This window comes from Gopherus flavomarginatus, chromosome 1 (assembly GCF_025201925.1).
Source record: "Gopherus flavomarginatus isolate rGopFla2 chromosome 1, rGopFla2.mat.asm, whole genome shotgun sequence".
In the NCBI taxonomy this organism is placed as follows: Eukaryota; Metazoa; Chordata; order Testudines; family Testudinidae; genus Gopherus; species Gopherus flavomarginatus.
In genome coordinates this window covers 219,740,455-219,753,858 of record NC_066617.1, presented here as the reverse complement: position 1 = coordinate 219,753,858, position 13,404 = coordinate 219,740,455, and the positions used below count along the sequence as shown (strand labels likewise).

General features: G+C 36.5%; 1 protein-coding gene across 11 annotated transcripts in view; it reads right to left on the bottom strand.

Moving 5' to 3' along the window:
* DMD (dystrophin) overlaps positions 1 to 13,404 on the bottom strand; it is a 2,125,007-nt gene that overhangs the window by 547,106 nt on the left and 1,564,497 nt on the right. For all 11 annotated transcript variants that reach the window (XM_050936430.1, XM_050936437.1, XM_050936440.1 and 8 more), the window contains one exon: positions 8,470 to 8,705. In XM_050936430.1, coding sequence (XP_050792387.1) covers positions 8,470 to 8,705 — 236 coding nt within the window. The remainder of the gene's footprint in view (positions 1 to 8,469; positions 8,706 to 13,404) is intronic.

The following is a 13,404-nucleotide window of genomic DNA, read 5'->3' as shown; positions in this document are numbered from 1 at the left end:
TATACCCTCTTCTCTGCTGTGATGGACGCCTATAAAAAATCTGAACAATGGAAAGGCAGCTGGTTTGCTGTGAACACTGTTTCTTGTGCTGACTAGTATAGTTTCATTGTGCTTCACCGCATCAGTTTGTTTTAGCCACTGCGGTCTTACACTTAGACTGTAATCTCTTCAGATCAGGGGCTCTTCGTTATATATTTGTACAGTGCCTAGCACAGTGGGCCTGTAGCCTCTAGGCGCTAATGTAACATAAATACATAAATGAATAATAATAATGCCAACAGCAACTTTAGAAAAGTGAGCAGTCCTAATGAAGTGGTGTCCTGAACTGAAGCTTTTATACTCATGTAATGGGTCACACTGAGGAACTATGTAAAAAAAAAAAATCTATTACCAACAGAATAGACACAGCATGGACAGTGGTGGCAGAATTTTCTAATCATTGACACACAAATGTGCCTCAGTGCTGACTTGGAGAAAACAGCAAAAATTCTTCTGAATGTCCTTTCTGCTGAAGCTAACAGCACTGTCAATTTGTGCCAAACATGATGGCTTCCTTTTGAAGAGAAACGTGTGTGATCGGAAATGGACTAAGATCATACATTCACTTAACAGACCACAAATAATAATTGAGGGAAGTGACCTTCAGCCATTACTAACCTATTTTTGTTTCAAGCTGATGCTTTAGGGCCTTATCCAAAACCAACTGAAATCAGTGGAAAGTCTCCCATTCACTTCAATGACTTTTTGGATCAGGTCCTTAGAGATAAAAAGATATTGCATGTACCAATGTTTGAACACCTCAGAGAAATAAGGAAGTGGCTGCTTAACACTTTTCCAGAAAAATTAGTTTGAGTGACTTTTTTATTATTGCAAAAACCACATCTATTCTCTGTCATGTCATAATGAGATGGCCAAACTATTTTAAAATATTGGATTTCTTTATGGCTGTAGAATAATAAAAAGGAGTCTTCTGGCATATATTCTGTATCCCAAGAGGTCCAATTTTCAGATTCATGGCAGTTTTCCTTTTAAAGACTCAGCTTTCTTTTGGATACAAGTCCCTCTAGCACATCATGCTGCATTTTCTAACCTTTAATACTAAGCTTAAGGGCTGGAAGAAAGTCTTTCATTCTGCTATGTTGTATAAAAATGCTAAAATCTTTCAAAGAGAAATCTTGTAATTCTAACTCTTTTTTAAAGGGTGCTTAGAACTCCACTTGATTATTAGTATATTTTTCACTTCAAACACCCAAACCAGCCTTCCAGTATTTATCATAAATTAGAATAACTTTTTTAATTTAAGAAGTCTAACAGCATGACATAGACTAAAAATAATTCTGCTAGATATTTCATGCTAAATAGAATAATATAATGCTTTGAACTAACCATAAATGATAGCTCTAGTCCCCCAAGTGAAGAACCAAAGGCGAAATTTGCCCTGCTGAAGAGGGTTGGCTCAAGGTTCTCCACACCCCTTAAACTCTGCATAGGGGCTGCAGTGAGGTTTAGCTAGCAGAGCAGCTGCACAGAAATGTCTATGCATTCACTGCACGCTGCAGAACTGATTTCAGTTCCATCTCTACTTTGGAGACAGGATAAGCATGTCCCAACAATGGGTCCAGAGGGTGTCTGCTGATCTGCGTTTATGCAGATCCAGAGGCCACAATGCACCCTGCAACCAGCACAGGTTGAGACTGCTAATACGACCTGTAGCAGTGGTGGGCAACCTGCGTCCCATCAGGGTAATGCACTGGTAGGCCACTAGCCCATTTGTTTACATTTGCACTGACCTATAGACTGGAGCAACATCACTTAGGGAGTTATTGTACAACCTTTCTCCCTAAACTGGGATTAGAAAGGGTGAATTTTCACTCCCAAGCGGCTTGCACTCCACCTGAATTCAGTTTGGTACAGAGAAGGATCTTCCCTTAGTTTATATTAATGGACGATTTAATACCATGTGTATACATGGGCCACACCTTCTTCTGTTGATCCTTTTGGTACTATGCAAAACATGTGAGGAGGTGCTCTACTGTCCATGGGAGCCACACAGATATGTCACTATTCTGAATGTGCTACATATATCTATAGGAAACTAAGTACTGCATTTTCAAAAGGGTTGAGGCCTTCCCTCCCTTTTTATAGGTGGCATTTATACTAATAAAATTACTTGCAATATGAATTGCAGGGGCAAAGTAGCAAGGAGTTCTGTGGCACCTTATAGACTAACAGACATATTGGAGCATGAGCTTTCGTGGATGAATATCGACTTCGTTGGATGCAAGACGAAGTGGGTATTCACCCATGAAAGCTCATGCTCCAATACGTCTGTTAGTCTATAAGGTGCCACAGAATTCCTTGCTGCTTTAACAGACTCAGACTAACACGGCTATCCCTCTGGTACTTGACAGGGCCAAAGTTGAGTGTCTATGCCTCTGCCTCTAACTACATGATTTGACCCCAAATTAGATAGTTAAGTGTGTGCAAGTACCTAGATTCGTACCCCGCAGATCAACTGTAGATACAAAACTGAGTTTAAACTTAGGAAGTGCAACTGGCTCCTGCAAAAAGTGATCAAGATTTTGAAAATTTAGTCATTAATGTACCTTACAAATACATATTATACAGAGTTGACTGAAAAGAGTAGGAGTTTTTTGCTCAAATTTTTTAAGAAAATGAAAAATATTTCATTGTAGTCTAAATTTTCCACAGAATATTTCAGTATTTTAGAACATAAAAAAAAACAGACAAAACATGAACATTTCATACGTCATGGCATGGGTATAGTAGTTCCATTGCCTCAAGCTCCCATTCTCCTCTATAGTTTGGGCTGCCTAGTCAGCCTGTATGTCTGATAATGCAATAAGGTCTCTTCTCTCAGAGAGGAGAATCAGTGCATCATAGCAGTCTCTGGCTATGGTGCATCATGGGAAATGTATTCCAGCCATGGAGCCTGGCTCATACAGAAGATGGGGACATGAGGCTACCAAACTCACATGAGGCATCAGGTCAGCATTTATATATATACTGAAAAAAAACCCAAAACAACATAGATATTGGATTTTTTTCAATAAAAACAAAATTAAGTTTTCTGACGAAAGCAGATACTTTTCATGATATTTTGTTTTGTTAAAAAAAATTCAGTCCAAAACAGTTTAGATAGAAAACTTTTGAATAAAGGTAACAATGTATTCCACAGAACTGTGATGATGCCATTTGTTCAGGTGTATGCACAGTACTTAGTAGGCAGTACTAGTAATAAAATAAGTATCACAGAACTATGCCCAAAGCCGGAGGGGGGGGGGAAGTAACTACTGAAATGCTAATTTTGTCTCTTTTTTATGTAATGTCTGTAAACAAGGTACGTAATAAACCATTAACTTTCCCTACTTTTTTAATTACCACTCTCAACTCCACTTTCCTCCCCATCTCTCATAATCAGAAACTAGGTGCTATGCTCCTCTCTATTTTTCTCAGATAACATCCAACTTTTTCACAGATCATGGTGCTTCCTCCATCTGTAAATTCAAACCAATCAACAGAAAAGGATGGGCATTCTTAACCCTAATTTTTCCATCGTCTAAGTACAGAGGTTTCAAACAATCTGAGGCGCACTGTAGTCCAGCAATGAAACCACGGCTCTCTTACCTCAAAGACCAGGATATTGCATCCATAAACTTCTTACCTAATCTAGGGCTCTTAAACTCTGTGATCCTCATTTAGCACTTCTTGAAAAGAGTTTGGCACACATTCCCCTTAAATCAAGTGGTTATTTGTTGTAGAATACATGAATAATTTTATCAGATTCTGGATTTTTTCTTCCCTCCCCTGTCACCCCCCCACTTTCTGAAAACTAGGCTGGCCAGATCAAGGTCAGTAGTGAAAACAATCATTTTAACCCTGAATTTTTGTTGTTTTTGTTTTTCCTCCAACTCCTTCACTGACTGAAAATTGTGTCTAGTTTTCGAATATTCAAGTGCTTAAATATTTTACTATTCTTGCCCTTGAAAACTGCCTCTTTTATAAGACAATATCAAAATCTTCCTGTATTTCCAATTTCGTGACGTAATGTAATTTCATTGGGTAGAAAGAAGAAACATCAGACTATTAAAAAGGCTTGAAGTGTCTTCTTTTTGAATTTTTTTCAATTTCAGAAAGTACACACAGTTTGTTTAAAGATTTCAGACACTTTCTAGTTGTTGATTATACTTAACTCTAAACATCTGAAAACATGAGACTTTTGCTTTGTGTTCTCTCTGTTTTTTTCCGCACAAGTTAAAATGGGGAGCAAAATTAGCTATTTAATGGGACCAAAATTAGTCATATAATGGTACTGTGGAAATACCAGCAGCTCTCCATAATAATGTTGGCCCTGCAGTCCAAAGCATATAGGCTAATGGAGTACTTCTATTAGCTATAGAAGGGCCTTGACTTTGTTTCAAAGCTGTAGAAGCTAAATAGAGAGCAGCATGTTCACACCCATATTGTGCCTGATTGACCCTGCTGCCTCACAAGTCGATAGCAAATGTCTACCAGGTGAGGATTAGACCCAAAACAACCCACAATGCAACTCACTAAATGTCTAACCATTAGACAAAAGTCAAAATCTCAAGTGAGCCTTACATTTTAATTACCTATAACTCAAAAGCAGCATGATTAATTATCTTCAAACTTTGCATGATCACCTCTGCTTTCAGGGGAAATATGACAAACTATAAGACAAACATTTTCCAAGTTATATTTATAATGATGCCAAAGAGGCCTTTATAAGAAAGCTTGTTGACACCTTAACTCTGGAGAAGCTACCACCTTTCCATAATAAAGCAGAGGAAAAAAAGTTTATGTCTGTGTTCACTCATTCCTCTTTCACAAAGAAAATAAACTGTACCGTGAGTCCAGATCTTTCTGACTGCTCTGAAGTCATGAGAATAAAATAAAGCATCATTTGAAACCAATTGAATTGAACTTTATTATGTTGATTCTCTCAGCAGTCTACATCTTAGTATGTTATTTATTTTCATCATTTTCCTCAACTTTAGCCATAGAACCAGGTTATGGAAGACAAATTCCATATATTTCTGTTTCGTCAGTCAGACAGCATGCTGCTCATATCACAGCTTTGAACTCCCAACTGTTGCAAAAGATCAATTCTTTGTGTCAAAGCGTACAGTACAATATTTTTCCCTTTATGAATACATGGTAAAGTAATAAAAACTATTATACCAATATTAATTATTTTCGGTGGGTTTTTAAATGTCTGTTTCTTAAAATATACTGTAGAGAACTACGTATTTATGTACTTCTAAAAACACTTTAGTACACTTGCATTCAAGAAAGATATATTATTACAGAAAAAAATCTGGTCCCACTCATATTTTTTAAATAAATCTGGGAAATAGGATAAAATTATTAGACATTATAATACTTTTTGCTATTCTGCAAAATTCCTTTCTCTACACTATGTATGCATTGCTTACTATATTTTAAAGTCATACTGCTTCCTGTAACACTAAGACCAGATCACGTTTTTGTTGTTACTTACACACACCCAACACACAAGCTCTGTACTTGATACTTTATTACTATAACCATTCACAGTTCCAATCCATTGGGACCACTTTCAAGCAAAGTTCACTTGAGGGCTAATGATGTCTTAAATGTTTTTCCTTCATAAATGTGGCAGGGTTAGTGTCTATGATCTTGTGACACAATGAGAGTGAAATGAACCTGAGCAAAATGCCCTTAGAGATTTAGTCTTAATAACATTATGTGCTGTTGTGGAGGAAAGGAAAGCTTAAGGTCACTTGTTTTTACTTGGACAATTTGGAAAATATCCTATTACATGTATTGCCAGGTTTATGGAGGGTTTTCTTTTTGGTGCTTTAAAATATTATTTAACTTTTATATTTACTAAAGACAATTTATTCTTTCTTTTAAAAGGAAAGATGCAAAAATAAAACAAAGACCGGTTTCATCTTTCTAGAGCAAGGTATAAAAAAGGCCAATATTTTCAAAAGTTGTGTATGTGTTTATTTTTGGATGCCTAATTTGAGACACCTTTATGAGACACAATTTTTACAGGGTGATACTCTGCATTTAAGACATCTTGGGTTGGATCCCCCAAAATTGCAGCACCATAAATCAGTTCACTCACACAGACCTGGATTTTGAGGTTTATGAGTTTTGCGTTGGTGCAACAATCCATGTGCACAGACCACAATGTGCCTAAGGAAGACTTAAGTTCTAAGAAATAAGCTGAAGCAGTGAAAAACTATTGTTTAACTATGCTTTGCAATGCTAAAATCTGGTAAATTAACACAGAGCAAGGAAAAATATTATGGTTCTTCACCATTTATGCTTCAAATTCTTCTAGAGTTTAGCTGGAGAAATAATAATTATATATCTATGAAATTAGAACCCAGACAGTTTATGCTGGCTAAAAAGAATAGTTTATGCTGGCTAAAAAGAATAGGAAGAATCTCAACTGCTAACCAAAATAGTCCTGCTCTGTACATTTTTCAATAAAAGGGAAACAGAAGTGTAATACTGTGCAGATCATAAAGAATAATGGAGCTAAAATGAAATAAATAGGCAATGTTTGCTGGAAGCCTTAGATTACAATATAACGTAATACCAGGATGTATTTTTGAGATTTTCATCTACTGATCTATGTTTTAGTGTATGTAGAAAAAAGTAGCAACTTTTATTTTTATGGGATAATAGCTCTTAATAAGGTAAGTATTTTGATAGACTAATTCTGAAAATGTGATTTATGAAACTCAATAAATTTTGAAGGTTTCACAACAGATCATTGTTGTAAAGGTATATATTTGACCTGATAAATTATAGACTGTATTGCAAAAATTCTACTTTATTTGTAGACTATTATTAACCTGGCAGATTATAACAGCTCCTTAGGATCTATTTTAGATTATTATACCAATCTGATAATAGTATATAGGCACAATATGCTTATTTAGTTGTGCTTTTCTTCCCAAATTAGAGGCATGTAAATTTAAGGATTTATTACCTTGGCTACTACTATTTAAATATCAAAATGATCAGATCATTTAAAATAAAGTATTTGACAACATGTTTCAATCTAAGGCTTTACAAAAAGTACAAAAATCATCTAACATCTGTTGTTTGGGCTTCATGTCACTTAGAAATGGCCAAAATAATATGTTTTGAAATTGTTTAAAATTATATTTATCTAGTGCTGTAGTATATTTATCTAGTGTCAGCTAAACCCAATACAATTAAGACATTCTTAAGAGATGGTACAGATTCACTCTGAAAATATTGACCGGCTCTGTAATCACTGGTGAAGATGAATACCAAAACCGTTTGCTACCTCAGGAAGGTAATACAAAATAAAAGTATCAGGGGTGGAGGGGAAACAGGAGGGAAACAACCTATGTCAAATAATCACAAGTTGTGAAAACACACAGAGTGAAACACAGGACAAAGAAACAGAAAAGGACCTAGCTGCTTATGTATTTGAATAAATCCTTTTCCTGTTGAATTGTTTACGAAAAAGATCATACAAAAATTCTCCACTATTTCTATTTTCTTTTTTTCTTTAAATAAAAAAAAATTAACTTCTCTCCTCTGCGATAATCAGGCTTTGTTTCTGGAGGATGAAGCAGAGGAATATTTTATAATACAAAGCCATAAATTCAGTTTAGAAGAGCTCAAATGAATGGAAGTTTAGCACTTAAAGTTTTGCACAGGCAAGCTGAATCTTTTATATTCAGCACTGTTAAATCTGGAAGCCAGGTAATTACTTCCAGGCTATATAATAACAAATTACTTTTATTGCCACAGAGTTGCTGAAGTTAAAGTTTTGGGTTTTTGTCTATGCACATGTATTTCCATATTTTTGTGTGTTTTCAAAGATGACTAATACTTACGCAGTTTGCTGACAAAACACTTGCATTAATAAGCTATTCTTTTGTATAAAGGGACTGAGGAGCTTTTCATAACAAGATGACAGCAGGATACAAGCCCCTCAGAAAGTTCTTACAGAAACACTCAAATGTGAAAAAGATACAGAAAAGTATATTTTTTCTCTATTTACATCACGGATCTTTCTATATATTTCCTTCCTCTTTTCGTGTTCCATATCTGACCCCCTAGCCTGTGACACCATAATGATGGGTGCATTACAAAGAAGATAGACAGACAGATCTGATTTCACTGCTGTGGCACAAACATGTTCATAAATGGGGACATTCTGATATTCTGATAAATGCCTTTTTCATTATGAAAAAACTATTCTGTTTCTTTTTCAGTTATTTTCAAATTCAAATCCTAGAAGTCAATTTGCAACAGATTAACTGTGGAATTTGTATGTTACTTACCTTAATCTAAATATTTCTTCTTATGTTCCCTGCTGAAACAATTATCCTTCTAATAGCTCTTACAGGCTTTCAGCTGCAAAAATTAATGTCTAAATGTTTCTCATACCTTTTGTTTGATGATCATGTCGTTGATGTCATCAAGATCACCCACTGTCACTATCTGGGATTTTATCACTCGATCCAGTAAAGAAAGCCAGTCAGTGAGTTCTGCCCAGGCCTTATTAAAGTCAGCCAGAGCTGGCACCTCCAGAAGCAAGGAAGATGGCATTTCTACTTTGGAGATGGTGGTTTCCTTGGTTACCACGGTTTGTGTAACCACAGTAACAGTTTGACCAGAAGTTTCTGAAAATTAAAAAAAAAAATGTTAACATTATTGGATAAAGGGACCATGATAAATTGCTCATTTCAGTAACATCGTTCACTCACTGGAAAGGTAATGAATCATTTGTAATATTTTGCCCACTTGAAATGTGAAAATGCAAATAAAGCAAATCAGATGAATTTATATATAGTATACCAAGCATATCTTCACATATACCCAGCCTCTCTGCTCAGCCTCCCTCCCCTAGTTTACCTATAAGAGCTCATCCAGTCCCAGCTGTGACAAAAGCAGTATCAGAAATAGCTCTGTGTAATCGCAACTCCCAAACCTGTGGTCACTGAAGTACTCTGCTCCCTTGCTCCCTGAAAGCCTGGGCTGCACACAATACCCTGCTTAGTTTGGATAAAAAACACCTGCTGTTCCAGTAGCGACCAAACCATTGTGACCTACATCCTAGCCCTCAAATCTTGAGTTACCAGTGAAACTGGGATTGTCTCTCCTTCCATTTATCATCGTGTGGATGAGAGCCTGTTTTTGCTACAAGAGTAAGAACAGTCTGTACTGTGTGATGATGGGAATGACACTTGTGGATTCAGGATTCAGAGAAAATAGACACTCAAGAAGATTCAATAGCTGGGATTGGTTGGCTGGGCCATCTTTGTTTTATGTGAGGTTAGAGTCTCACCAAAAACAGGGTGATAGCTGCATTTTATTAACCTTTTTGAATGGATTGTTCTGATTTCCTGGGATAATGGTGGGCCAGACTAAGAATTAATGGGGACTACCCTCCAATATTCCAGGCCAAGATAAAAACATCATTGGTGGTTACCACATTGGAAAACTTCTATTGAAACGTTATGGGGAGGGGATATACTGTGTGTGCATGGGTGTGTCGCAGGGGGTGGAGGGTAAGGGGGAGAAGGTGTAAAAGACCCTCAAAATTAGGGAACTATTGTATTCTGTCAACAGTGGTGGCAGAAGTAGAGAAGAGGAGAGGGGCTTTAGCATTGCCTCCCTGCCTGATAGTTGGAGCTGTGGAGAAAGAAGAATTTTGTTCTACAAAGAGAAAGCTTTGAGCTACTCAAAAATGTAATTCTTTGAGTAGCAGACTGGGGAGGGTTGCGCTGAAGTGGGTCCTTTTCGCAATGGTATAGATTTGGAAGGTGAATGGTTGGGAGGAATTGGTGGAAAGACATTTTGATTGAAGATGAGGTTTGTAGCCTGAGTGAAGAACCTTATTTGGACACCCAGCTGTGGCACTGAGGCCTTCAGTGGCCATTTTAGAATGGCTGAGAAACAATGCCACTATGATTGCTAATACAGTGACCTGGAGAGTGGCTGGGTTCAAGAGGTTGGGGTATTGGGTTTGTGAAACATAAATAGGATTAGCATTGATTTAGAGATCACCTCTTTGCACTACAAAGTCACTGTGTGAGCTAACAAATTTCTCATGTTGCAACATTGAAAGTCAATACTTCAGATGAAGAGGAACAACTGGGACATAGATGAGCCAGGTTCAATTCCTACCTCTACAACAGAATTCTCCCATGACCTTAGCTTAGTGACTTAGTGGGATTAAAGAAACTTTCTTCCTCACACCCTTTGTCTGATTGTTTAGATTGTAAACTTTTCTGAGCACAGACTGTTTCTTAAAGTGTATATGTTCATCACCTAAAACAACTGGACTCTTATCTCAGTTGCAGCATTTGTACATGTTCCCACATTAAATTAGCTGTGATTAGCAAAAGTGTTTATAGGAGAGGAATCTCCTGGCAAAGGAATTCCACCTATGGGTCTCTCTGTTTTAGAATTCTTTCCTTGCTGCTCATCTAAAATTACTTGATTCTAATGACTGGATCTGCATAGTTCATTGATATTTGCAGATTACCGAAGAGATTTGGGGGGTCTCAATAGGGGCATTTATTTTATTTATTAAGGGCATTAGTGTGTTGCAGGAGCAGGATTAATTTTGTAAATATGGATGATGTTTAAGGGCACAGAAAGGCTTTTGGTTGCTACTCTTGTTTGAACTTGATTATATTTCTGATCTCTTGTTAGGATGCCTACCTCCTGGAACAGGCATTATTGTTCAGTCCATATAGGGAAATCAAAATATAGATGACCTTCATATTTGTTTACGAAGAAAATAATAAGCAAGTGTATAAATAATTATCTAGGACTTGCATCCCCACTGCCTGACAATGTGCATTCTTATTTATCACTGTGCAAAGTATGTGTAAAATGGTATAATATCAGAATGGAAGTATTTTAGACACACATCACACAGGTAAAAATAAATGACAACATAAAGTGCCAGGTACTTATATTCTTTATTTTGCTGCATGATTTAACAGTACAATGTATCTTATCTTCACTCAGTGGGACAACTCACATGAGTAAATATTTACACACACAGGGTCAGATCCTAAATATACAGACTGGTTTAATGGAACTAGCAACAACTGACAAGTGCAGCAATTTCACATATAACGCATTCAAAAGATGACAGCAAAGAACTACTCAATATCTGACTTGAGTCAACTGCTACATAGACAGCATATAAATTCACATCCATGCCTAGATACAGGGGATTCTTGGAGCAAAGGAAAAGGTTTTAGGGTAGCAGTCATATCAGGAATGTTTCACTGGATTCTCATTGTAAGACAGGTAAACATACATGGCTCTCAATGGAAAGCTATGAAAGTATAATTACTCATGGTAACTCATGCCATAAGAGTACTACATTGCTAGTACACTATTTTAAATGCCAAGCCTCTGACCCTTAGTTGTACTTTTATCATTCAAAAATTAGATCTGATAATTGGCTGCTCAGAGAATTTGTGCATGTGTGTGTGTGCGCGTGCACACGCAGTTAATGACAGAGGCAAACATATGCTTTAAGTTGCTATTACACATAATGTTTAGCAAAGCAAAAGACAGCCACAAGACTTATTAGCATGACCGCCGATTTGAAAATTATATTTGCAAAAATATTTTTAAAGCAGACCTCATATTATTATAATGAGTGTGTTCCCAAGAGGCTCACTCAGATGTCTTAAAATACATTTATAGATTACTATTCTATTGTGTTAAAATGTAACTCCATCATAAGAAGAAAAAGATAAAATAATACAGGACGTTGATGTACTAGGACTTGACACTTTATAAAAATTGGAAGACCTGAATAACTCCTTTGCAATGTTGCTGCAGAGTCTCTACCTGATTCAACAGCCTAAATGGCACAATGTCAGAGCCATGAGAGCCGGAATTAAGCCTTGGGTGGTACCACCTGCAGTTTCTTGCATTCCAAATGCAAAACACGGTTATTGGGCACTGGATTTAAGTTTTTTAAAAGGACAAAGGTGAGGGGCTTTTAGTGGACAGGCTTTTTCTTGCGCAAAGAAAGACTGTCTGTGGTGCATGTTGCCTTCAGAAGGCAAAGAGGCCTTATTGCCCCACTTAGGTAAGACCAACATGTTGGTTTTTGTTTGTTTTGTTTTATTGCAGTTTAAACTTCGTCCATTTGGAAGATGGGCCACTGAGACAGTTTCCACATCCATGTTTATTCCTTCCAGAAGAGCTAGAGTCTGGACTAAAAAATTCAATCGAGGGGTTGAAAGTCATGCTTAAATTGCCAGTTAAACTGAATATAATGATCAGTAATGTGAAAAACAATACAAAATTTACTTCTTATGGCTGTTTTGAATAGATTGGCCTACTATGTTTCAAAAAGTTAAAACACATTATTCAATATAGTGGAAATTAGTGACCCCAAAAGCCTGGACAATTTACAACTAGCTATAATGTGAATTACACTACACTTACTGAAACGTTGAAGACTGTGATTTGATATAAATATTTTTAAATGAACATTTTATAAATTCAGGAAAACAATGTTTCTTCTGTATGGTTAAATAATGTAATATCTACTATCTGAATAGTTAGAAATGTGCTAATATTTCATAATTATTTCCAACTCTAAATATAGGGAAATGGTACGGTATTTAAGTTACCTTGGAACAGTGACTGTTGCAAATATTAAGTTTTTAATGACAGCTACTGCAGTTAAATCTATCTGTCCATCCATTTAAACCACATTTATCAGTTCAATATCTGAGTGCATTATTTGCACTTTTTTCTTTCTATGCTTAAATGAAAAAAAAATATCAGTGGAGCATAAGTTATGATGTGATTGTTACTTCTTAAAAATCATTTTAGAAAACAGCTTTTGTTAACTGAAAAATACACATAACAAAAAATAGCAATTTCCCTCCCTGACCATGCAAGAGGTTCACAGTTTGTTATTTGTATGACATCATAAAAGTTAACATGATACAAATTTTTCCACAGTCACAGACAATATTGTCATTCTGGTCACAAAAGAAAAAAGGATCACACAGACCTTTAAGTAATTATTAACAACATGGGTCAAGTGGCATGCCCCAAAGGTCAGTCCTGGGGCTAGTTTTGTTCAATATCTTCATTATCGATCTGGAGGATGGCATGGACTGAATCCTGAGCAAGCTTGCAGATGACACTAAACTGAGAGGAGTGGCAGATAAGGTAGGAATAGGATAGAGAGGGACCTGGACAAATTAGAGGATTGGGCCAAAAGAAATCTGATGAGGTTCAACAAGGACAAGTGCAGAGTCCTGCACTTAGGACAGAAGAATCCCATGCACTGTTACAGACTAGGGACTGAATGGCTAGGCAGCAGTT